The sequence below is a fragment of the Ursus arctos genome, unplaced genomic scaffold, assembly GCF_023065955.2.
Source record: "Ursus arctos isolate Adak ecotype North America unplaced genomic scaffold, UrsArc2.0 scaffold_3, whole genome shotgun sequence".
Lineage (NCBI taxonomy): Eukaryota > Metazoa > Chordata > Mammalia > Carnivora > Ursidae > Ursus > Ursus arctos.
The window spans coordinates 19,102,923-19,130,309 of record NW_026622985.1 but is presented as its reverse complement, the minus strand read 5'-3'; the positions used below and the strand labels follow the sequence as shown (position 1 = coordinate 19,130,309).

The window sequence follows — 27,387 nt, the reverse complement described above, 5'->3', positions numbered from 1 at the left end:
AAGGGTAAGTGTATAACTACGACTAGCTCAGACTAAACCCTTGGGGTGGAATAGATATTGGAAAGATAATCACTATTATCACTACAAATAACCTCCACTAACAGTTACTCTACGTACTTCCATTGTGCTGGGAACTGTGTAAACCCTCTCTAAGTGTTATACCATTTGAAAATAAATTCAGGGGACACCTGGGTGCCTTAGTTGGTTAAGCGTCTGCCTTCAGCTCAGGTCATGATCCCGGGTCCAGGGATCGAGTCCCGCATCCAGCTCCTTGCTGAGTGAGGAGCCTGCTCCCTCTACCCCTCCCTCTGCTTGTGCCCTCTCTCTCTCTCTGACAAATAAATAAATAAAACCTTTTTTTAAAAAAAGAAAATAAACCCAGAAGATACGCAATTTTATTAGTGTCGGGTTACACGGGAGGAAATGTGGGCTGAGGTCAGTGAATCACTTCAAATTACCCAGTAAACGCTGAGCCAGGACACGAGCCTAGCGACCACTCTGCGGTATGGAGAAAACACCCTTAAGATGACTTTGTAGATCTGAATGTACGGTTCAAATATCAGGACTACGTTCAAGGGAAGCACAGCATGAACTTCAGCAAAAGGAGAATGGAAAGCTAGGAGAAAAGAGGAGATAACCAAGTGAGCGTGCCCTTTGGTGCTTTAAATGCGTCCAACATTTCAAGCTCTAAAATTTGTATCCTAAAACACGGAGAGAAGCTGTTATGTGACTTTGGGGATGTCACGAAGGTAAAAAGCACCAGAAAATTGAAGAGAAGCAAGTGTCTGAATTTTCAAGGAGCAAAAGAGTAGACTGTGAACTGAATAACAACAGCGAACATTTATTGAGTGCTTCCTCGACGCCTGGAATTGGTCCAGCGATTTTGTGATGTAGAATTATTATTCTCTGCATGTTATAGATGAAATACTGAACTCATGGGGCTTCTGAAAAGGATTAAATAAGTGGTTAGATAAGTAAAGTGTTTGGAATAATTCCTGGCACATGGTGAAACCCTCCAAAAATGCAGGCTGTTATTGTTACAGAGAAACCAAAGAAGTTCTCTTCTTTACGCCTGCAGTGTGCCATCTTTATTTCAATTATTTAATTCGTATTTATTCCATTTAGAGCTATCATCTGCTTTCCTAATTATTTTGCATCAGCAATATCTGGCAGCAATAGTGTGTATCAAAGGAGAGTACAATGTTAGCAGATTCGTTTTGCAGGTAAAGAAACGGGCAAACGGATTAAGCAATTGCTGTGAGATTCTGGGATTTGCTTTGTTGGAGCCCGGTTAGCACCACTAACAGTAGGACATGAGAGCTCTTAAAGCTCCCCTCTCCGACTCACCAGTATTAACTACACCTGAATCCAGCGGCTTCAGCAGTCTGCGGCCTGGGAGCTGAACTCCTCAGCCGAGCTTAAATTGCTGATCTGTTATTTACTAAACTATTCTCTTTTTCTTCCCTTTGGATCTTCGGCCTTCGTCTGGAAGCAGTCATAAAAGTTTCATATAATGACAGGTGAGGGACTAGGAAAAGATGCAGGCATATGAAATCTGACACTTGAAAGATGTATTTGTCCTGCAGTATGCTTCAAACAAAGCATTTTTCTGGGCATTACAACAATAACAGTGAAAGAACACCAGCCCCTGCCAATGCTAGATGATTTTGGCACAAGAGTCATTTTGCCTCACCTCATAAAAACAGGTGTGTTTGGTTCTTGGACACACTCGAATCTTTGGGATGTCTGACTAGTTCAAGAATGAAAAATGTTGCAAATTCTGAGGTCTGAGGACAGTGGTTTTGTTTGCTTGCTTGCTCGGACAGGAATTTAAGCCTTTTTTATCGTGGGTTTTATTAGCACACATTTCCCACTAGATGGCTGCAACAAATCTCTGGAGATTCATTCTGTTAGGAGGAGTGGACCATGTCAAATTCATGCACCCCTAGCTTTTGTAGGTTTTCCTGGGATGTTTTTCACATAGAGTTGGCATTTGGGCACTTTGATAAAATTATTGAATATTTTTCCCTTTTCTATCAGTTAAGATATTAATTCTGAATTCAATTCCTTTCTTTTCCCCTAATTTGAAATCACTCTCATCATCATCCCAAATGTGTTTGTCTACTAATGTAATCAAGGATCACCTCATAAAGCAACCTGTTCGGCTGATCCTCCAACATGTGGAAACTGTATGTAACCATGATCTGGATAATACAAAATCAAGAGAGAAAAATTAAGCTTTCATCCCTGACATGAATTTATATCACTGAAACCAAGAAACTAGGCCCTTTATCAAGGACGAGAATGTTCATTGGTCCCACTCACGGCTTTCTTCACTTCCCCACCCTCAGACTGGAGGAACCAAAGAGCTTGTTGATAATCTGGGAGTGATGGTAAGGGTGACCTACCCATTCCTACAGCTAGCTAATCAAAACCCAGTACAAAATCCCATCAAATGTTATCTATTGTTACACCAAAGTTAAGTAAGAATAGTATTCCAACCCACTCAGAGCCCTCAGGGTAGCAAAGATTTTCAGCTAACTTCCTTCATCAGCTTGGGTTGTCTCTGATTTCCACTTTGAGACACAACGCCTTACTCCTAAACTCTCAGGTAGCCCCCATGACCTCAATTATTAGACAGTACCCCTCTTAAGTCCTCTCCTTGTGTCTCCTTCAAAAGTATCTCAGGCTCGGGGCTCCTGGGTGGTTCAGTCAGTTAAGTGTCTCACTTCTGCTCAGGTCATGGTCTCGGGGTCCTGGGATCGAGCCCCATGTGCGGCTCCCCACTCAGTGAGGAGTCTGCCTATCCCTCTCCCTCTGCCTCTGCCCATCCCCTGCTTGCGTTCTCTCTCCCTCTCTCTCTCTCAAATAAATATATAAAATCTTAAAAAAAAAAAGTATCTGATGTTCCATAACCATTTTTCACCTACCATAACCCTCCACCAAGACCTCATCTGGTGTCCTGCTTCTCTTGATGGCTGTAGTCAATCTATGTACCATCCAGGTCCTTTAACACACTGGGGGAAAGGGGAGCTTCCAATCCCATGAATGGATAGAAAGAAGGAAGAGGCTATCAAAGAGAACAGGTCTAAGAGTGGAAACATCTAGCAATCATTCAGACACTTCATAATGCAAAGGTTAATTGCCTTAGAATATTCAGCATGATGCATCAGTGTCTGTCTCCTACCCTTTAGTTACCTTAGAAACAGCTCCTTTCTATTCCCTCCCATTCCCTCTGCAAGCTTGAGAAGACCGAGTTCCATGAGGTGACAGATGGGGGGGATGGAGAAAGGGAAGAGAGATTCCTTCCCATAATATTATATCACTTTGGGAATCCCTACCTTCACCTGTATCACTGACTACAAGATAATTTGCTTTATTATGACATTAAATTTATATTGCATCATATTTCTACATATACAAATACCAATGGGACAGAATAGAAGTGTTTTTGTGGGAGCCTGTACACATTTCCTTCTTGCCCCCATCTACCAAAAATACCCTATAATTTCCAGGTGACAGATACCCTCTCCCCTTCAGTCTTGTGAAGAGGATGAGTTCTTTCTTACTATGAGAGATGCTAAGTTTATTTACACAATGAAGGGCTTACAGAGAAGAGAAGTAGTAAGAGAAACTAAAAATAAACATTTCTTGTGAGGTTCAAAGAAAAAGGTAGCAGATGTAAAGAGATATGGCAATGGATAGAGAACTATATACTTAGATTCCTTTTAGTTTAGGTTTTTTTTTTTTTTTTTGTAAGAGGCAATCATAAGGAATAAAATTCCATATCAACTATTTTTGGCTATTAAGTGTGTGTCTTCATTCATGTTTTTAAAAATAGCTTTTTTGAAATGCCAGTCACAGATAATGGATTTCTCCATTTTAAAGCATATAAGTTAGTGGTTTTTTAGCATATTCACAGAGTTCTGCAACATCACCATTACTTAATTTCAAAATATTTTTATCACAAGAAATGCCATATCCACTATCAATAACTCCCCATTACCCCATCCCCAGCCCTTGCAAACATAATATACTTTCTGTTTCCATGTATTTGTCTATTCTGGACACTTTAGGTAATGGAATATTATAATATTTGGCCTTTTGTGACAATTCAGTAACATAATAATCTCTCATAGCATAGGAATTTTAAGGTTTGGGGTGCCTGCATGACTCTGTCAGCTACGCGTCCAACTCTTGATTTTGGCTCAGGTCATGATTTCAGGGTTCTGAGATTGAGCCCAGCCTGGGACTCCATGCTCAGTGTGGAGTCTGCTTGTCCCTCTCCCTCCCCCTCTGCACCTCTCCCTGCCCATGCTCTCTCTTTTTCTCTTTCATAAATAAATAAATAAATAAATAAATAAATAAATTTCAAAGGAAAAATGGTGTGCATTTCCCTAACATCCAATGATATTGAGCATTATTTCATGTGTTTGTTGGCCATTTGCATATTTTTTAGGAGAAATGTCTATTAATATCCTTTGCCCATATTTAAATGGGTTATTTGTCTTTATATATTCCAGATACAAGTCCCTAATCAGACATATGATTTGAAAACATTTTCTCCCATTCTGTGGATTGTGGAAAGCTTTCAGTCTACCACCGTTAAGTATGATGTTAAGATGTGCGGTTTTTGTAGATGCCCTATATCAGGTTGAGAAAATTCCGTTCTGTTCCAAGTTTGTATGTATATGTGTGTGCGTGTTATGTGTGTGTGTGTGTCTATCTTAAAAGAGTATTAAATTTGTCAAATGTTTTTTCTGCATCTGTTAAGATGATCCTGTTGTTGTGTCCTTTGTTATATAATATAGCATAATTGATTTTTGTATATTGAATCAGTTGTATTCCTGGGATAGATACCACTTGGTCATGTTATATAATCTTTTTAAAGTTTGGTAGTATTTTGTTATGGATTTTTTATGTATATATTCATAAGAGATATGGTGTGTAGTTTTCTTGTGAATCTTGTCTGGTTTAGCTATCAGGATAATCCTGGCCTCATAGAAGTTATGAAGTGTGACCTGCTTTTAATTGTTGGAAGTTTGTGAAGGACTGGTGTTAACTCTTCTTTAAAAGTTTAGTAGAATTGACTACTGAAGCCCTCTGGGCCTGGGATTTTCCTGGTACAAAGTTTTAAAATTACTAATTCAACCTTTACTTGTTATATGTCTTTTCAGATTCTCTATTCCATCTTGAGTCAATTTCAATCATTTCTGTCTTTCTAGGAATTTATCCATTTCATTTAAGTTACCTAATTTGTTGGCATGTCTTCTATATTCCATGCACAGTTTCAGGTTCTAGGGCTAAGGGGTGAGTGATACCTTGCCCTCATGGAGCATACATTCCCTCATAAGAGAGGTGGACAAGAAGTATAAAAAATAAGTTATATAATACATAATATAATGTCAAAAAGAGTTTTGATTTCTAAGCACAGTTTAATAGATGATAGCTATTAACCTGTTGGATATTATATTCCAATCATAATAAGTTAATGAATGAGTAGAACATGCTGGTAGGATGCCTATCAGGTTAAACACATTCTCATAATGAATTTCCTTTCACACATCAAACCCACATAATGACTAAATCTGTATATGTATTTTATTTTTAAAATTAAAGCGTGTCCACAAAGATATTAACTGGTCAATTAAGACAGTTCATTGACAGGAGGGACAAAACAAGTCAAAACAGCTGTCTTATGGGGCGCCTGGGTGGCTCAGTCATTAAGCATCTGCCTCCGGCTCAGGTCATGATCCCAGGGTCTTGGGATCAAGCCCCGCATCAGGCTCCCTGCTCAGCGGGAAGCCTGCTGCTCCCACTCCCACTCCCCCCTGCTGGTGTTCCCTCTCTTGCTGTGTCTCTCTCTGTCCAAAAAATAAATAAAATCTTTAACAAAACAAAACAAAACAAAACAAAACAGCTGTCCTCTTTACTGGCTAGCTGTTGTGGTGGCACTTAATCCCATTATGCAGCTTACGTGAAACAGTTTATCAGTGGGCCCACTTCAATTTAGTAAAAATAAAATAGATATAGCCTGACTGAATGGAAGGCCATCAACTTAATAGACTATACATACTGTACAGCTCTGGGCAAGTCATTTGTATTGTGTCATAATGGTCTATGATTCAGAGCTCACCTCAGCACCCTGGACAGCACCTGGTTAAGTTCTCATGTTAACACATGAAAAAATATTAAATTTAATCACTAAATTATGCTAAATTCTTTATTAACATAATCCATAGTAACACTGTAAGGTAGGTAATATCATTTTTCTGTATTTACAGATGAAGAAACCGAGGCTCTGAGATATAGGCACAGAGCTAATAGGTGGCTGAGATGGACTCGAAACTCAGAAAATTTGATTTTAAGCCGATATGTTTTACTGCTATATTTTCCTGCCTCCCTTATAAGTAACACATTATATATGTAAAAAGTCCTTACTTTGTTAGTTAAATGTGGCTAATCTTAGTTCCCTCAAGTTACACTCATTAATTAAGAAATTTGCATATGTAATTTATTTTAAAAGTATGTTTGTCTTCACAAAGCTATTAATTGGTCATTTCAGACAATTCATGGGGTGGGGGAAGAAAAAGTAAATCAAAACAGCTATATTCTATCTAAGCCACTTCTTCCTAAACACTCACACATTCTTACCTTTGTCCCCATCCTCAGAGGCAGCATTTTCATAGGCCTCCTGAGAAGACACATTATGCTAGAACATGTGATGGAACCAGGATAACTCTTAAAGTAATGGGCAAAGTCCGAACACATTAGCAATTCCTAGACCTACAGATAATCTATGTGAATGTAATGGTACCCTAACTCTCTTCAACTACCACAGCATGAAATCATCATTAAAGCATGTAATTAAAAGCTTCAAAATACTTAATTAGCTGCAACACGTGTAAAATGGAGTAAAAGTCACTCAAGCTATGTGTTTCTGAAATTAAAGTGGTTCACTGTTTGTGTTTTTGGTCCCTTTGAGTTACTTAGAAAACAAAGATGGGGGTGGCTAGACTATTTCTAGAACAATTAAGAACAGTCTTGCTGAAGGCCTGCTCATCTATTGTTGCTCATTACTTATAACAAACTCAAAGCCTTTATAACAACACAGAGGACAGGCTTTCCCCCAAATATTAGAAAACAACACTCAGTACAAATCCACCTTCACCCACTACCAGTAAGCAAATGAATACAACCTCAAACATGAGGACAATCTATTGTCAGGCCACTTCTTGGTATCTTTATGCTGAGAGGATCCCTTCCATCTTAAAGCAAATCAAACACTATGTTTTGGTCAAGTGTATTGTGCTTCCCCTGCCTGTGTAATTCACAATTACCATAATAAGGGCACTCAGTTCTCTGGCTGCCCTGTGACAAACGCATCGGAGGAGCTTGTGGGAGAATGTTCACAAGCACCATCAGTCATTGTCCGGAGATTTATGATCCACATATAAGATCAACAGTCTGGTGCGCACTGATTATTTTACTGCTGAGCTGCACCATCTGTCTCCACCCAGGAATCTTCAAGATTTCTTAGATAAAGTTGCAGGATCATCTTTTAAGAGGCATTGTCAATGGCCCTCCAACCCCTTCTGTCTAAAGCAAAATTGATATGAGCGCGTTAACCAATGAGTCTCGGAAATTAAAGGACTTAGATCCATGAAAATCAGCTTTTACTAACAGGTTTAGCAAAGGAAAAAAGAAAGTGTACTCCACAGTATCTGAAGATTAGATGTGCCAATACCTATTCTAGTTATAGATTTAAGGATATAAAATGTAGATTTTGATGCAGTAAGATTGTCTTGCTAAAATAAACCATTACTGACTTAAAAGATGGCATGAGAGCTGTGTTTAGCTACAGTGACAGAGACTATGCTTACCAAATACTCATGTGTTCTTTCTATGGTAGTGTCTTTAAAAATTATTTGGCATAGCACTCTTAGGGTATGTTTTTCTAAAGATCAGTCTATACCTTCATTATGTATTTTCCCATCCCCCTTACAATTAGGTTAGGACCATATGACTAAGTTGATCACCTTAGGCTCTGACTAACTGTATCCCTTCCAGGCTGAGGCATGTAGGAGCTGGTATACCTTCTCCATCACTCCCTTCCCCAGTGGAGATGATCTTGAAGAGTATACTCAGATGTTATAGAATATGGAGGCCAGCCTGGCCAATGCTGGGCTGTGATGAGAGTGAGAAATAAACTTTTATTGTGTTAAACCCCTGAGATTCAAAGTTATCTGTTGCAATTAATTACTCTGAATAATACAACCACAGACATCAGATGGCATGGAGATTTCTCACTGCTAAGAACAAATCTTATTTTCACTACCAAACTGGGAATAAATCAGGAAGGAAGTGTTTCTCTTACAGAAGGAGTTAAAGTTTTGTAGCTATTCTATGGTATTGCCTTTAAAAATTATGCTGATCGCGAGGGTCTTTGGGTGCTTTTTTTCCAAAGATCAGCTTATACTTTAATTATGTTGAGAGATAAGCAAAATAAAGATCTCTGTCCAGAGATCTTGTTGTTGTTATTGTTATTCTAGTCTTACTAGCAGGTTGGAAGAACAATACCTAATGCCAGTACCCTGAGCTACCAGTACCAGCAGCCTCCAGACGATGGTAGGCTACCTCCCTTGCAAGAGATTTAATGTCAAGTATTTCCTTGATCCATCTTTTTGGGCTTGGCATATCATATTAATTGCCTGGATTCAAATGTGGTATGGACAAGGTGGCCAGGAGAGAAGGGCAGAGGAGCCAAGCTTTTAACAAGCTGCCATCATGAACTATCTGCCTATAAAAGAATGAATTTTATGGAGAAAATCTCATTGTTATTTCAGAAGGCATCTGTCACATTATCTTAGCCACAATAGGTGAAACACAATGAAGCAAATGTTTGCAAGAAGGCCTTGGCCATAAGCTACGTTTGGTGACCCAGAACTGATTACAGTATTGTGAGCGTTGTAAAAGACTATGGTATATGTAAGAATACTGCTTACAACGCATCAAAGGAAATCCTCTTCCATGAGATGTGATTAAAAAGTCTTGATCAAGAATACATGTCAACTTCCTATACCTACTCTAGATGGAGAAATCTCTATTTTCAAAGATGTCTCAAAACGTTTTGCCATTATCCATTGAATTTATGTGTGTTGTCTTTTTTCTATAATGGCTGCCTTACTGCTGCATTAGGGTATACAAAAAAGGGATCCTGCCTCAATGTGGAGGACACAGCAATGAACAGAGAATCAGCAATTTTACCAGGAACTACATGGAACTATTTCCTCTTCCATAGGTTTCTGTCCTTGTAGAGGGACATCCGTTACATAACACTCCTGGACTCTCTCACCCCTTCTTCATCCCCAGGAAAGAATGAATTTCTTATCTGCTGTGTGACTTTAGGAGCAGGAACTAGGACTCTGTAGCTTAGAAGAAGAGTCCTTCTCCCCTTTTATCTTTGGGATTTGTCTGATTGCAGAGAAGATGTGCCACAAGGTAAACTTAGGGGTAAAGCCTCTGCCCCTGCAGGATGAGGTCACAGTTTTCTTGTGCTACCTGTGAGGGGTGGAGCAATTGGTCAAGTTCTGAGATTCAGCATCAGGAAATCCTCTCTTGTCACACACCTAAGTTATATCCTCCAACTCAACATTAGTCGGCAATAAACTAGTACTTCTATCTTCATTTGCCTGACTCCTTTATCTTCTGGTTCAGAACTTGGTATGGGGGAAGAGGTATGCCAACCCAGGCCAGAAATCCAAATTCAAACTAGAGGAATATGTGCAGAAGGCAGTCTGAGAAGTCCCAAGCAGGCCCTAAATGATTCTGATTCTTTGTATTAGCCAACTGAACCCAACTCAAGCTGGGGTGGAGCGAGGGAGGGAATGGAGTTTCAGGTGAAGGAAGATAAGGTAATGTTTCATCGAACTCAGGGTGAAAAAGCTCTTGGACCTCAGGAAGGAACTGGAACCAGGAAATGTGAGCCCAAATGTATGGAATCTTTTCCACCTCTTGTCTTGGCATCCCCGTGAACTTGCTTCATTCTTTCTCTGCTTCTTCAGACCACAGAGGGTTGTGAGTGTCTGTGTGCGTGCGTGCGCGTGTGCATGTGTATGTGTGTGTATGTGATGGGGGTGTCCATAATGATCCAATCAACTGTAACCACAAGGAGAAAAATCATATAGAACAATGTTTATTGTATCAATAAATCAACAATGTAGGTTACTAAATAAGTGTTAGGAGTGGGAAACAGCTGTATGAGGTTTGAGGAAGATAGTGTAAAACAGGTGGCTGAGAGAGACTGGAAATTAAGTATTCTAGGTAGTCTGAGGGTACCTGTGAGATTTGTGGTCCTGTACTTAAAGACCCATCACCCCAGATGCAGTTGTGTCCCCAGTCATGAACAGCTCCTGACCTGCAGACACAGCATAGGCAGAGAGCTGAGTTTAGCCTGCATTGCTTTGTCAGGTGAGTAAATCAGAGGAAGAGAAGATATGGATGGTATTTTGAAGATATAGGTAAAGGTACCTTTGTTTCTTTTTTTAGTTTTCACTTAAACTCACTCTTATAGGAGCTCTCTGACTTGCTTTTCCAATTTGGGCCAATGGCTTGGCTTTCCAGGCTTGCTGCAGAATTCCCCCCCTGGAATATCATTACAGTAGGCACTGAGTTAGTGCCATCATTTCTTGCATCCTACAACCCCTTTCATATTCCTTTTTATCTTATGTTCTCAGGAAACTCTTTAGAATGAAAATTTTACATGCAAATTTCCTGAGATTCTGTATATCTAACATTATCTTTATGTTACCACCATTGCTGACTGATAATTTGACTGGATGTAGGATTCCAGCTTGAAAATTACTTTGCTCAGAATTTTGAAAGCATTGCTTTCATGCCAGTCTGACTCTTACTCCTTTATATGGTGACTTCTTTTTATTCCAGGCAAGTATTTAGGATCTTTCTCTACCCCTAGAGTCCTGAAATTTCACAATCATATGTCTACTTGTGGGTCTTTTTTCCTGCATCCTTCTCAAAATTTGGTGAGTAAATTCACTATTAATTTAAAATAATCCAGCTCAGATTAATACTAACTTAATTTCAACATTATATAGGAATTTTCCCCAATACATATCCCTTTCTTCCTCCCTTCTTGGGCTATTATTGTCACACAAAGTACATCTTCACATGTTATAAGTCCACCAGTATAATTTTATTAATTATAAATTATTATTATTATTATTAACTATAGTTTTATGCAGTTATCTTTTAAAACAGTAGAAGAGAAGAATTATGAGAAAGGCAATTTCAATCTAAAGATTCATGTCTCTTTAACTCTGACAAATTTTCTTCTATCATTTCTATAATAGTATCTCCTTTTTTCCTTGTTTTCTTTTCGTGAAGTTCATATTAGTAAGATTTGTTATCTCTTTATAGCTCTGCTATGCTATCCAAACTCTTCTGTTATTCCACCACCGTTTACTTTCCAAGAGTTCCTTCTTGTTCTCTGTTCCTTTTCTATAGTACTTTGTTCTTAATTTATGAATATGTTATATTTTATTAAGTTAAATAGTAATACATGCTCCTGGGACAAAACTCAATAGTTTTTAGAAAATGTATAGTGACAATTAAGCTCTCTCTCATCCAGTTCCCGGCCCTAGAGATGACCTTGCTATTAAGTTGTGAATCCCTGAGAGATATTTCATGAATTTTAAAAACAGATATACACTTCAAACTACATTCTTGAATCTCTCTGAAAATGTTATTTCAGTTTTGCTTTCCTTTTTTATTCTTTCCTAAATTATCTCATATATTTTTAAAGATTTTATTTATTGATTTGAGAGAGAGATAGAGCGAGCACGGGGGGAGGGCAGGGAGAGGGAGAAGACAACTCCCCACTGAGCAGGGAGCCCAACGTGGGGCTCAATCCCCAGACCCTGGGATCATGACCTGAGCAGAAGGCAGACGCTTCACCAACTGAGCCACCCAGGCACCTAATTATCTCGTATTTATTGGGGATCAGATATTTTCTTTATCTTAGACTCTGATTTCCTGATTCTTGTTTTCTTCTTATGATTTGTTGTCCATTCACATGTAAACATGGACTAGATTATTATATTTTCTTGATCATTCTCACCCCTGAGTAGAAAAGCTGCCTAGGAGCTATGTTTGTGTGTGGTAACAGTGGTAGAGTCAAGACAAAGGACTCGTTCTAGAATGAAGTGGTTGAGAGTTGGTCTATGAGCTGGCCAGATCAGTGCATGGAGGGGCCGGATTCGGCCCAGCAGCCGCCTGTCAGGCAGTCCGCTCTGTGTGTTCACACAGACTTCTAATTAATGCCTGCTTTCCATCCCCCTCCTCACTCCCACATTCCACCCCTGCCAACCCCTCATCCAGAGTCTCTCTGGGTTTTGCTTGGCAGTTCAGCTCTCTCCATACCATTGTCCTTCTTTGCATTTCCACCTGGCTTCCACCAGTTTGTAGAAGTCATTAGCATCTTCCACCAGGTGAAATCTGCCCGCTGCGGGCATAAGTCCCCCAGACTAGCCTGTCAGGTCACTGGTGGAGCAGTGTGAAAGGAGAGCCCGTGGTGAAGGTGGGTGCTTCTCTACAGAAGGATATTTTTTCGTGTGAAGAGACTGTCAGTCTGTTCTCGGGGATTTGGAGACGTATTTGGGGGAGGAGCCCCAGAACAGAGGCGGGAGAGCAATGCTATTTTTATTCATCTGTTCTTACATCTTCCCCCCACTCCCCATCTGGAAGTTTGGTATTTTCCTGAGAGACATCTGGCGGCCCTGTCTGTTCCGGGGTTCCTCATTAGTTTAAACAACATGGCAAATGCACTGTACTTATTCTTTCTTCCTTATAAATACAGCATCATGTAAGGCTTGCCACGCTCTGGATATGATTATGTCTCCATCTCCCTGGGAAGAGCTCTCATTTCCTAGTTGAGGTACATTGTTCTCTTCTTCTGACAGAAGGGCCTTCACTCATCTAGCAACACTATAAAATTAGAAGGGGGGAAAAAAAACTTCAGAAGTTGCAAAACAGATGATTAACAGTAATGCTGTGGCCTTATTAAGTTAAGGATATCACGCTGTTTGCCCATTCACACATGCTTATTGATTTAATGTTTTGTAAATTTAGCTCTCTTGAGTCTCAGCTGACGTGTGGGTGCATATACCAACCAGACTGATATTTGTGCCATAAGTGAGAAATAACTTGATAATTTATGAGTGGTGAAACCCAAAGTCGGACAGGTTTTCCCTCGGGAAAGGAAAAAACACATGCGGCTCATCGGAGACAACTCTCTTCTCCGGCTCTTTGATTTTAAGAAAGTCTGCCCTTTCGGGTGCAATGGTTGGAGGCGGATCATGCCAGTTGATCAGCCCACGTTGTCTTTCATGAAGTGCGGCTGAGAGGAATGTGCCTGAGTGGCAGGGTATTCTTGCCTTTCCCTCGCATCTGTGCAGAAGCTGCCCTTTGCTAATGAGGACATCCTAGGAGTTCAGGGGCCGTGTTTGGGGTGTCTGGGCATTGCTACTAAGTGACTGGCCTTGGAGATGCCATGCTGAGGGAATAAAAAAAAATTAGTAGATTGGGTCTTTTGCAATGTCTGATATGAGCCCCTCTCTTTCTTATATGCCCTGTGTTTGACAAAAGAGCTCTCTGGGTTTTTTTCTTTTAAAGTAAGGGAAATGTATTTGGTTATAAGGGGGGAAAGGAAGTTGTTTCATTGGAGAGAAGGCTACATATCAGTTTGGGGAGGAGAGATTAGGGAGAGTTGCTTACAGATCCTCTTGGAAAAGCACCTCTCCCCCCAAACATATACACATGCAAACACACATGCTTGCACACATTTTCACGCTCACTCAATAATGGGAAGGATGGGGAATCCTGAAGGCAAAAAAGGAGGAGCCAGCCAGTCAGTCCCCTTCCCCCCACAACCTTGCTATCCTTTCATTTGGAGAGGTCTGTGGCAGCTCAAGGGCACCTGAGCCAGAATACGGATCTACAGTACAAAAGCTCGTGTCAAAAGTTCCTTACTGGGATGCCTGGGTGGCTCAGTCAGTTAAACGTCTGCCTTCAGCTCAGGTCATGATCCCGGGGTCCTGGGATCGAGCCTCGCATTGGGCTCCTTGCTCAATGGGGAGTCTGCTTCTCCCTTTGTCCCTCCTCCGCTCATGGTCTCTCTCTCTCTCTGTCTCTCTGACAAATAAATAAATAAAGTCTTTTTAAAAAAATTCCTTACCATCAGAGCAGCATAGATCCCTCAGGGACCGTGGGCTTTGGTGCAGGACATGAGTTACTCTAGCTGAGTTTTGCCACTGGCCATCACAGAGGAGAGGTGTGGAAGTCAGGAAGCTGATTCAAAGGTAGAAGCTGAAATGGGAGGAAGCACAAGGGCAGGCACGCAGCAATCCCGGGTCGGCGGTAGTTCTGGGAAACGGTCAGGCACATACCGTTGAAGGCCCAGTGCTGCTGCTTGGTTCTTAATGCTCAGCTCAAGCTCATAGCCCTTTCACCAACAAAATTCTCTGTGTTCTCCATGCATCACGTTATCGGTTTCATGCGCACACCCACATGTACTTGGTGATGGCAAGTACGGGCCAAGGTAGCCACCAGCTCAGATCTCTTTAAGATAAGCTCTCTTTGCCCTGCAGTCCTCATGAAGTTGCTGTGTGACAATCCCTTCAGAGTGTAAGAAGTTCCATTGTTCAACAGAGAGTCGGTGAAGCACATCCTAACATCTTCAGAAGAACTTTGTCTATTTGAAAGAGTCTAGGAGGTGGCATCTTAAACTATTCTGAGGTTTTAATAAAGGATCTTACAGGTCTGTCCTAGATTGATCTTTACCTGGAAGCCATTTCTTAATTTGAGAATAGTTTGCCATCTTAAGAGACTGAGAAAATACATACTTTTTATTTTCAAATCTAAAGAGTCCTGGCTCCTTTACGATTTTCCAAATTTTGCTGGAAATTGAACACTTGCTGTATTCATTTTTTATCTCTATGTAACAAATTATCACAAACTTAGTAGCTCAAAGCAACGCAAAGTTATCATCTCACGGTTTCTGTGGATCAAAAGTCCGGCATATTTTAACTGGGTGCTCTGCTCATGGTCTCACAAGGCTGAAGTCAAGGTGCCAGCCAGCTATTCTCATCCTGAGGCTCAACCGGAGAAAGACCTGCTTCCACGCTCCCTTGGTTGATGGCAGGATTGATATCCTCGGGTTGTGTAACTGAAGTCTCATTGCTTGCTGCTCTCAGCAGTCTGGTCCTTGCCATGTGGCTCTTCCAAGGCCCCTCATATTTCAAGTCTCTTCACGGAAAGTGACTCGCCTGATTAGGTCAAGCCTACCTAGGATCATCTCTTGATGAACTGAAAGTTAAGTGATTGGGGACTTTAATTACCTCTGTGAAATTCCTTCTGCCATATCATTCCTTCTGCTAGACCAACCTAGCCAGGGGTGCAACACCAGGAGGTAGAAATCATGGGGCCATCTTAGAGTTCTGGGGGCCACAGTTCCTTTTTTGGTTTATTTTTCTTTTCCTGTTTTATTATAGGTACCTAAAAACCCCAAGCAGTTTTGGGGAACCATCAGTGCTCTTCATGAGAACTTCCTTAGCTAGATCATCAAGTTTATTACTATATTACATATTTCTGTTTTTCATATTCTGCTACTACATAACAAGGGTCCTGTTTTTCTAGCTTCTAACAATATTTTCCTCTCCTTCCTTTAGGCCCTACTGACAGCTCCCTCAAGGCCTTTTAGACTTCGCCTAACACTCTTCTTAAGACCCTTTAGGTTTTTGCTAATGTTCTCCTTGTGAGAGAACAAAATGGAGAATATCAGCAGAGAAATAAAAAAGTGGACATTGAGCTAGGGCCTCCAGATCACCTTACAATCAGAAATTACAGTGATTCGAAGTTGGATATCAGTATCTGGGAGTGCTGATCTATTTCCAGTTTCCAGCAACCATGTAGTGCCAAAGCCAACGACATGTTTGGGGTTTTTCTCGTGGCAGTTCCCAAGTCGGGCACAAGTACCAAAATCTGCATCAGTTGGCCACAGCGGTACAGCAAGTCACTCTAAAGCTTAGTGACTTAAAACAGCAACAATCGTTTTTTAAGCTCTTGAATCCACCAGGATCGTTCCAGACATACGTCTGTGTTTACTGAACCAATTAACACATAAGATGAGATGAGATTACTGTTAGCATAAAATTCTCTGGTCTAGGAGTTCTACTTTTTTTGCCATCGAAAATTAGTTGTTTGGACCAAACTCCCCACGGAGAACTAAAAAACCTGGAACACACATAAATGCATGTATGCGCATGTGCACACACACACACACACACACACACACACACACAGACACCAAGACAGTTAAGATGTGTAGGGAAAATATCTTAGGTAGAGGAAGGAAGCCCAAAGAGGTGAGTCTGGCATTCGGTGCCACTATCCTTTCAAGGGAGATAGCATTGTTACAAGCAGTAAATGAGAAGCTGAGCAGAACTTCTAGCAGACACAGGTCTATAGGGCAAAAGCTGAAGTTCAAGGCTTGTCAAAGAAAAGGAAATCTATTTCTAAAGGGATTCCAAAGGGTTTTATACAAGGACTAAGAGTAAACTAGAAATAGATCAGCACTCCCAGATACTGATATCCAACTTCGAATCACTGTAATTTCTGATTGTAAGGTGATCTGGAGGCCCTAGCTCAATGTCCACTTGCAGAAGTAAAAGATAATTCTCTTTGAAGGAAGATAACATTATGCAGAGCTTCAATTTCCTCTCCATTTTTATGTATAGTGTCTGGTACCCAATCAAAAACATTTTGGTATTTGAGAAGATGGGACTTAGTTGAAAGCCCAGATAATAAAACAATGATAGATGTACATTATTTTGTCAGATGGAGTTACCAGCCATGAACTTTAAAATAATAGGTTCAAGGAACCAAAAGAACAAAATGGAGAATATCAGCAGAGAAATAAAAAAGAAGAATGGGGGCGCCTGGGTGGCGCAGTCGTTAAGCGTCTGCCTTCGGCTCAGGGCGTGATCCCAGCGTTCTGGGATCGAGCCCCACATCAGGCTCCTCCGCTGGAAGCCTGCTTCTTCCTCTCCCACTCCCCCTGCTTGTGTTCCCTTTCTCACTGGCTGTCTCTCTCTGTCAAATAAATAAATAAAACCTTTAAAAAAAAAAAAAAAGAAGAATGATATAGATGCTCCAGCTGGTAAATCCTAGTGTTAATAATAACTAATATTAAGAATTCAATGATTCATACACTTGACCTAACTGTCATATGCAGAACAGTGCACCCAACAGGTACAGAACCATTTATCAAAACTGGACACAAGCTAGTTCATCAGCTTCTCTAATAAATTTCATAAGATTAAAATTAGAGAGCACATTCCTTGACCATAGTGGAAATAAGTCAGATATTAATAACACTACCATGAAAAAAAACCTAGAAAATTTCTGTATGTTTGCAACTTACACAGTACACTTCTAAATAATCCATGCAATCCAGAAGAATTTGTAATGGATATTAGAAAATACTAGAACTGTGAATAATAATTAAAATTGGACATAAAAAGTTTGTATAATGAAACCAAAGCAGTACTTAAAGGGAAGTAAGTAGATGTCAATATATATGTTAGAAAAGAAAAGGGGATTCAAATCAGTGATTTAGTGTTCATCTGAAGAAGTTACAAAAATAAAATCAAATGAAACCCAAAGCAAGTAGAAGCAGGGAAATTATAACTCTGGGAGCAGAAATTGCTTAAGAAGAAAAACATACAAGAAAGATTAACGAAGACACAAAAAGTATTCCTTGGAAAGACTACAAAAACTGGTAGCACCTTGGCATGACTAATCAATGAAAAAGAGAGGGTAGGCACAAATAACCAATAATACAAATGAAAAAGAAATATTACCACTGGCCCTTCTGGCAATAAAAAAGATAATATGAGGATATTAGTATTACAATGAGAGATTAGGAAGTTTAAGTAAAATGTAGAAATTCCCAGAACACACTACCACTGACAGCAAAAGGTAGAAATTGACCAACCTTCTAAAATGTATATGGAAATAGAATAATAGTTGAGATAATCTCGACAAGAAAGGACAGGATTGGAGGAGCCAGGTTATTGAACATCAAGATTTGTTAGAAAACTACTACAGCTGAGACTGGAATGTTGGCACAGGGAGAGACTAACAGGTGTGGAATGGAATAGAATCCAGCAAAAGGCCCAACCACATATGGACACCTGTTTTAATTAAGGGTGGCAAAGCAGAGAAGAAAGGAGAAGAGGGTCTTGCAACAAGTGATGCTTTGTCAATTGGATATCCACAAAAGAGAACACGGAAAATAAGATTCAGCTATTATTAGACTGCAGGAAAAAATTTTAGAAAAAAAAAAAGGAGAAAATCTTCATGAAGTGAAGTTGGTAAAGATTTCTTAAATGGAACACATAAAGCACTAATCATTAAAGAAAAGATGAATAAATTGGAATAAATTAAATGTAGGAACTCCCGTTCCTGAAGGAAAAGACATTCTAGAAGACAGTGAAAGGCAAATCACAGAGTTTTTTAGATATTTGAAATTTGAAAAATATATACAAGGGGCTTATATCCAAAAATACTTTCTATAAACCCATAAGAAAAATATTGAAATCCTACAGAAAGATATCCAAATGGCCAATGAATATCTGAAAAGATGCTTAATATTATTATGAATTAGGGAAATATGCAAACAAAAACCACAATGAGATACCACTACACCCCCACCAGAATGGCTAAAATTAAAAAGACTGGCAATATCATGTGTTGGTGGGAATACGGGACAACTAGAACTTTCATGCACTGGTAGCGGGAGTGAAATTGGTGCAGCCATTCTGGGGAAATGCACATTACATGTACACCTTTCTTATGACCCAACTAGTCCTCTCCTAGATTTATATTGAAAAAAAATATGTATGTATATGAGCCCAAAGACACAGCACCATTGTTTGTAATAGCTAACAACAACAAAAAACACAATAAAAACCAAAGTTCCACTAACTGCCAAATGAGAAATACCATGTGGTTGCATCGTATAATAAAAGAGCACATCACAATGACAACACAAATGCTACTGCCACACGACATGGATCAAGCTCCCAAACAGAATGTCAAGCAAAATAGGTCAACTACCCCCACCCCAGCAATATACGGTTCATGATTCCATTTACATCAAGTTCAAAGGCAGGCAAAACTCCTGTTGAGTGGTTATCTCTGGGGAGCACCGAGTGAGTAGAGATCACAGAGGGTGGGTCTATCCCCAGGCTCATGGAGCTTCCACACCAGCCAGAGACCCAGCAAACTCTTTGCTAATCTCTAGAGTTTTTTCTGTGCAACTTCTTTCTCTTTGATGCTCTGCTCCACAAATTCTAGCCCCTTGGCCTCCCAGAGCCCTACAGCAAGACCCTCAGACTCTGTTTGGGTTCCCTCTTGCTGAGTTGAGGTCTGGAAATAGCCTCCGGGCAGGACGCTGGAGCAATTGACCAGCTCATTTGTTTGCCTCCTTCCATGGATCACAGTCTTCCATAGCCTGTTACAATGTCTAAAAACCATACTTTTGTATACTTTCCCTAGTTTTCTAGTTGTTTATGGTGGTACTGCCATATTGAAAGTGCAAGTATTTCCATTCCTGGAAATTCTGATCCACTAGTCCAGACTGAGGGATCTGCCTTTTGAAAAAAATATGTACAAGTGATTGTACAGTGCAGTTCCCCAGTTGTCTACAATTTAAAAAAAAGGCATTGTCATTCATCGACAGGGCCCTATGGTTCCCTATTTGAAATACTGACGGTCACATTTATATTGAAACATACACACACACATAAAAAGACACAGTGTGCTGGGGTGCCTGGGTGGCTCAGTCATTAAGCGTCTGCCTTTGGCTCAGGGCGTGATCCTGGCATTCTGGGATCGAGCCCCGCATCAGGCTCCTCCGCTGGTAGCCTGCTTCTTCCTCTCCCACTCCTCCTGCCTGTGTTTCCTCTCTCGCTGGCTGTCTCTCTCTGTGTCAAATAAATAAATAAAATCTAAAAAAAAAAAAAAAACCACACTGTGCATTTTCAGTTAGCATATGATCATTTCAATTATTTTGTATTTATGTACATGTTATTTTTTTTAAAGCTCCTATTTGTTTAATTGAGAGAGAGAGTGAAATCAAGAGCAGGGGGGAAGGGCAGAGGGAGAAGCGGACTCCCTGCTGAGCAAGGAGCCCAATGTGGGACTCGATCCCAGAACCCCGGGATTACCACCCAAGCTGAAGGCAGCCGCTTAACCAACCGAGCCACCCAGGCGCCCTAGATGTTATTTTTTTATATGTACATGTTATTTTAACTACACTGGGCATTGTGAATCTATTAATTGGAATTATAAAGTTAAAATATATTCACCATTTTAAAGTACAACGTCAACCTGGCTTGATGTGCATGCCTAATTTTTACAAATCATGTTGGATAGGCCTATACAGACAACATCTTTGTTCAAGGGTTTTTAAGACTTACTGATCTTTACAGAAAATTGCTAAGCCCACTTACATTCAGATTCTGTAATCTGTAGTTTTTAGATTATGCAAACACACACACTGTAATTTGCATACATATAAATTTTGAAATAATGTAACTGTATTGATAGCTAATGTTTACTGAGCACTTATATGCCAGACACTGAACTAAATTCTTTATAATTATTATATCTTTTGAAACTCAAAACCACCATAAAATGTAGGTCTTATCATTATGTCCCCTTATAGAGACTGTTATCTGGCCCAATGTTAGGCAATGAGAAGGTGTAGCACCGCAAATCAGCTCTCGTTTGTGCCTCCCAACTTGGCTTATAATATCTTTGCTGCCAAACCCATTTAGAATCAGAAAAATTCCCTCCAGTGTTTTGAAATAAGAAGATGAAACAGTGAAAGAATTTTGGCCAAACTCTCTTTTCTCAGATAAATAGGATTTTTAAATAAACCTCTTCTATGGGAAGAAGTAGGATAAGAAAAAATTGCAAATGTAAGTTCCTGTCCCTCAAGTAAGCAATGACCCCTCAAGTCAATATTTAACATTATTGATTGAAATCTAAACATACAGTGAGTTCGACTGAAAAAGGAAGTTTTGCCATATCAAAGAACTTTGATGCAGATAAAGAAGAAAATGATTAATCCTGGAGGAATCAGAACTTTGATCTCATGTTTACCCTCAGGTGAATGGCAGCAGACACTTTACCAAAGAAGAGTCATTAAAATGAAATCAGTGACTTCAGGAATCCCTTGGATCAATACGTAGCTTTCCCTATGTTTGTAGAAGCCGGTCATCTGTCTCTGTGCAGGCTGGATGAGGTCTGTTCAGATATCTCCCAATACCCACATTCTCTGCTCATTAACCACAAAGGCTGAACTCAGGATAGTTCAGCCATTAGATAAGGAATTGTCCCATCTCCAAATTAAATGTCTTATTAATTTTCACTAAAAACACTAAGGCAGTCTATGTATATATGCTTCGAGACTACCATAAAAGGGAAAAGAAGGGGATGTTTTTTCCATTGCCTCTGGGTTTTTTTTCTTTTTTGAAGATATACCAACTTCCTCTCCTTTGTCCTTCCACACCCAGAAACACTTGCCTGTTTTACAAAACTCAATTTAAAGAAACTGAGGTTAATGAACTCCACATGAATAAAAACGATGTCCAGGTTCCCATAGTGAACATTTAGGGTTGTTCATCTTCTCCACCTCTTACAGCAATTGCAAAGTGAGAGCTACACCAGCCCAGAGGCCTAATGAGCACCTGTTTCATTTGCTAGGGATATAACTTGAGCTGCTGCAAAAATTGCTTTTGCAGAAAAGATGAGAAATGATAAACAAGCTCCTCTTCCCAGAGGCATACTAGCTTACCCATAACTATCACTTCATAAACAGATTCAATCCAATTCTCATCTTTTGGTGTCTCTGAGGAAAGCAGTTACCTGCCTTGGAAATAGGGTAGGAAAACTTTCGCTCTGGCTCAAACTGCTTGGATTTGGATCCCAAGACAACCACCTGCGAGCTGTGTAATCTGGGCAAGTCACTTAGCCATCATGTGCCTCACTTCCTTATCTGGAAGGTGGGAATAATAATAGTGCCTATCTCACAGGCTTTTGTGAGGATGAGTAGGCATTTTTTAAATATAAAATTCAATTCTATTTGATTGCTCCCATGGTCACTGCAGGGATAAACTCTCCCAAGTATGTATCCATCTTATTTGAAATAAGATAGATGATATCTAATAGAGTTGAGAAATCTCCAAATCAATCACATTTGTAATATAACCTAGCTAATTTCATTGAGCCTCAAGACCCCTTACAAATCCCTCCTATATACAGAATCTACCATGACTAGCGTTGACCAAAGGGACATCATGCCTATTCCTTCAAATTCCCAAATTACTGTAACTGCTGCCTGGCTCAACCTTGTGGCTTATCACGTATTGTCTTGTATTCTCAATTATACTTCTTTTTTATTTATGCATCATCTTCCTAACAAGACTGTGAGCTACTCAAAGATGGGGTCTATGTTTAATAGTTCCTTGATTCCTCCCTTACACTTAGCATCATCCTCATTGTTGTCATCTTCATCGTATCTCTCATCTCTTCAGCTAAGGCAATCCCCCAAAACAGCTGATGGCTAAAGACCGTTTGCTGGCAGCACTCCCAATAGCTGGGGATAATAAGTACTTCATTCCTGAATGGGGACCTGGATCCTATATCAGAACATCCACTTTACTATCCAAGATATAATATGCACAGAAGATAGGTAAGTAGGTAGAATATGCACAGAAGATAGAGCCAGACCTTCCCACACTTGGGAAGAGATTTCCTAGCTGCCTTTTGTGATACAGTTTGGTACAGATTTTCCTAGGGGGATAGACTGCATGACCTCCGAAGGCTGGCCTTGTCTATTATCAGCCTGTGAGTCAATGGCAGTTGAGAGGCTGTCTTGGGCAAACAGTTGCCCTTGTGAATCAGAATGTCAATGCTAAGAAAACACAGGTTATCTGTTTGAGCAACCACATTCAATTTACAGATCCAAGGAATTCCATTGATGATTCCTGTCCCCAAACTGAACCTAAGAGAAACCGAAGAGCTCAGAGCTGGCTCTGCAACTTTAAAAAACAAAACAAAACAAAAATAATGAGAAAGTGTTTGAGAAATAGGAGGCGGTTGGGTCTGGGGTGGGTAGATGATGATGTATGCTCTAAAGCTCCAAATGGGGATAGGCCAGCAGAGAATTTTTTAGTTTAACTCTTTTCTCTCCCCAGCATTACCCTGAGTAGATCACTGACTTTTCTGCTACAACCATAGGGCCAGTAAGAGAACATCCTGGAAGCTCTGAAGTTGCAGAGGTAAAGCATAGACAGCTAAGTGCAGATGAGTTGGCAAACACCTGAGAAACCTGCAATCCTCCTCAAACCACCCCATAGTTTGAGCAATTGCAACATCCCTGGATAAAAGCAGTTCCTGGGAAGAGTGACTGAAATCCCAGGATGGAAAGGATGATGCAGGGGTGGCTTAATCCTGAATTTCAACACAAGGGCTTCTCCAGCATGGGGCACTCCCTCTAAGTCACTTGGTATAATGTTCCCTATCTAACTCGCCTGGAGAAACCACAGGCAGGGCCTAATCAGCTTTTGTCCCTGTCTCCAAGTAGATAACCCTAGTTGAATATACTAGTCAGGGTCCCAGCAGGAAATGGTGGCATACTCACACTGATCATTTGAGAAGACTTTAGTAATAAGAATATTTATAGTTACGTGGCCAGCATACAGCAGTATTCAAGTGCTAGTAAAAGGCCTGGGAGTGGGAGAGGAGGTAGGAGGTCTCAGATTCACAGGGAGAAAGTCTTTTGAAGAGGTCCATTTCCTTGACAGGTGTTCCGACCTTCAGTCAGGAACACAGCCAATACCATAGGGAGAGAAGTGAGAGAATAAATATACTTGACTGCATATTCTTTCCTCCCACTGTTCTCCTGCTGGGTCTCCCCAGTGGCTGAACCCAACAGGAAGCCAGAGGACAAGGGATCCTATAGATGTCATCTGCACTGGTCAGGCTCAGAAACACTGAGCAGGGTGGGGAAAGTGGAAAGTGGATCTAGAAGGGCAAACAGAAGACCTGCAAAACACCAAGTTAGCCAATAACCTCAAGGGACAAATAATAAGATATCTCGTAAGCATAAACACTGTAAAATGGAAGCAAATAATTAAAAAAAAAACACGCATAAAAAAAAGCAGAATTAATGTAACTAAAAGATCTTAAATAAATAAGTAAATAATATTCAGAGATATAAGGAAGAATATTGGAAACATGATGTAGAGGAAAGCAATTATGAAAAATAGGCAATAGAATATATTGTGATGGAGAATAATACAACAGATGGGTTTAATAACAGAATGATTGTAGTCAAAGAACAAATTAGTGAGCTGGAAGATCAGGTCAAGGAACTCATCCAGAAGGTACTTGGATGGAGTAAAAAGATAAAGAGAATGAAAGAGAAGTTAAAAGACATGAAAGACAGGTCAGTTTCCATCTGGTGGGAGTCCCAGATGCAGATAAGGGCTAAGTGAAAACAAGAACAGTTTTTAAGAAATAATGCCCAAAAGTCTCCCAGAATTAAAGAAATATCTAAGGGGTGCCTGGGTGGTTCAGTCAGTTAAGTGTCCGATTCTTGATTTAGGCTCAGGTCACAATCTCACGGTTGTGAAATCAAGCCCTATGTCAGGCTCACATGCTGGGCATGGAGCTTGCTTAGGAGCTTGCTTAAGATTCCCTCTCTCCCTCTCCCTGTTCCCCTCATCCACCCCCTAAAAAAAAATCCAAAACTCCAGAATTACAGGATTTTTAATGCTGAATTAGGAAGAAGAAAAAACCTAAACACATTATAGTGAAATTTTAAAACATCGAAGAAAAAGAAAACCAGATTTCTCAACAGCAAAACTGTATAGTAGATATATAATCTCCTTAAAGTATTAAAGGGAAACAACTTTTAATCTTGAGCTTTATAATCAATTAATCTATCATTTAAATGGAATAATGGAATAAACATATTCTCAGGTATATCTCAGAAAGTTTACCACATCAGCACTCTGAAAGACCTCTTGGAATCTGTACTCCAGCAAGAAGAGAAATTAATATAGGAGGAAGCAATAAGATATGAAAAGAAAGCATGAATAAAGAATATAGTAAGATTTACTCTTGTTTAGTTGAGCCTTGGCCAAAATAAACACAAAAAGTATATCCATAATAATCCAGAACTAAAATTTTAGCTGATACCCATGGGGTGAGGAAGGGGTAGGGAGAGAGGAAGGAGGAAATCATAGTATGCTAAAGTTCCTGTCTTCTTTGCAGGGACACATAGTTTCTGATGACCTTTAGATACTGACAGAGAAAAAGCAAGCATGAGCAAGATTTAATAATTGAGATCTTAGCAACAGATAGATTCATGAATATATAAAAACTAAATACATGATAGAGGTAATATCACAACTAGTAGGGAAAAAATGAATCACTTAGGGGTGCCTGGGTGACTCAGTCGTTAAGTGTCTGCCTTCGGCTCAGGTCATGATCCCAGGGTCCTGGGATCGAGCCCCATGTCGGGCTCCCTGCTCGGCAGGGAGCCTGCTTCTCCCTCTCCTGCTTCCCCTGCTTGTGTTCTCTCTCTTGCTGTCTCTCTCTGTCAAATAAATAAACAAAATCTTTAAAAAAAAAAATCACTTAGTAGATGGTGTTGGAAAAACAGGCTCCCTATATGAAGAAAAATAATATAGGCTCTCTATACTATATTAGTTACCATTAGGGTATTAGGTTTAGCTGTCTATATATTACTTTCTCCCACCAAAAAAAGTGGCAGTGGTTAAATAAGGCATAAGCTTATTTCTTTCTCCTGTAAGCAAAATCCAGAGTAAGATGCAGGGCTGATACTGCAACTCTAATATCACCAAAGCCTTTCTAGCTTTCTGCTCTGCCATCCTCAGCATATGTTATCCAACCTCAAGATCCCTCCATGGCTCAATACAGCTGCTGATACTCCAGCATCATTTCAGCAGTCCAGGCTGGTGACAGAAAGATTCAAAGGGAGAAAAGGAGGAACCTGTCTCCTCCATTTTAAAGAGTCTTCCCAGGAGTCTCTGACATACTTTTAGTTATATCTAATTGCTGAGAACTAAGTCATATGGCCTCACTCACCTGTAAGAAAGTCTGGAAAATGTAGTCTTTATTGTGGGTAGCAATATGCCCATCTAAAATCTGAGGCTACATGCCTAAAGAACAGGAGGAGAATGAGTATCGAGAAGCAACTATTCAATATTGACTACAGAAATAATAAGCTCCAAATTGATTAAAGATACAAATATGAGAGATACAGAGTCAATTAAATAATAGAATAAGATGATAAAATGTAGAAGAATATCATTGTGATATTGGGGCAGCAGGAAGAAGGTGAATTTCAGAAACTAAGCATAAAAAATCCAATCCATAAGAGGAAAATGGATGAACTCTACTCAAACAAAAGGAAAGATTCCTCCTTAATGAAAGGCACTATGGATCAAGTTTCCCATGGAGGGGGAAAAAGATATTTGGAAGAAACCAACAAGGATTAATGCCTAGAATATACAAAGAACTTATCAAATTATCAAGAAAAAAATAGGACAATTAGCAAAGTGTACCTGAATGGCTATTAAACACATGGAAAGGTCCTCAACTTTAGTAGTGGTCGGAACTATGCTAAACAGAACAGTGAGATTCTTATTCTTCCCATTAGAATGAAAATTATTAAAAAGTGGCATTAAGTGCTTCTGATGATGTTGGGAAAGAGGAATCCTCATCCACAGCTAGTCCGGAACCTGGAAAGCAATCTGGAGGTACTTAATGATATTTAACATGTGTACACTCTGCATCCTAGCAAGTCACTTCTGCTATATAATCCAGAGAATTTCTTGCAGAGTCCCACAAGGAGCTATATACAAGCATGTTTTTTGCATCATTGTGAGAGTAAAGGGTTTGGGGCAAATTAGGGGGTCCATCTTTTGGGGAATGGATAAGTAAAATATGGCATTTTTCATATATTGCATGTAGTAACACAGATGGATCTCAGAAACAGAATGTCGAGAGAGAACAAAGAAATAATAAGATATACAGTATGTTAAGGACTGAATTCTGTTCCTCTCAAATTCATATGTTGAAGTCCCAACTTCTAGTTTCTCAGAATATAACCATATTTGGAGATGAGGTCTTTAAGAGGTGATTAAATTAAAACAAGGTCATTAGGATGGGGCCCTAATCCAGTTTGACTGGTGTCCTTATAAGAGGAGA

General features: G+C 39.9%; 1 protein-coding gene across 4 annotated transcripts in view; it reads right to left on the bottom strand.

The window, feature by feature from the left end:
• ORC5 (origin recognition complex subunit 5) overlaps nt 1–27,387 on the bottom strand; it is a 183,185-nt gene that overhangs the window by 35,636 nt on the left and 120,162 nt on the right. The window contains exon 14 of one of the 4 annotated variants that reach the window (XM_044385870.3): nt 14,257–15,381. The exons of the other annotated variants lie outside the window; for them this stretch is intronic. Coding sequence (XP_044241805.1) covers nt 15,357–15,381 — 25 coding nt within the window. The 3' untranslated portion in view covers nt 14,257–15,356. Of the gene's footprint in view, nt 1–14,256; nt 15,382–27,387 lie in introns of those variants that run through there. 4 annotated transcript variants of the gene reach the window in all.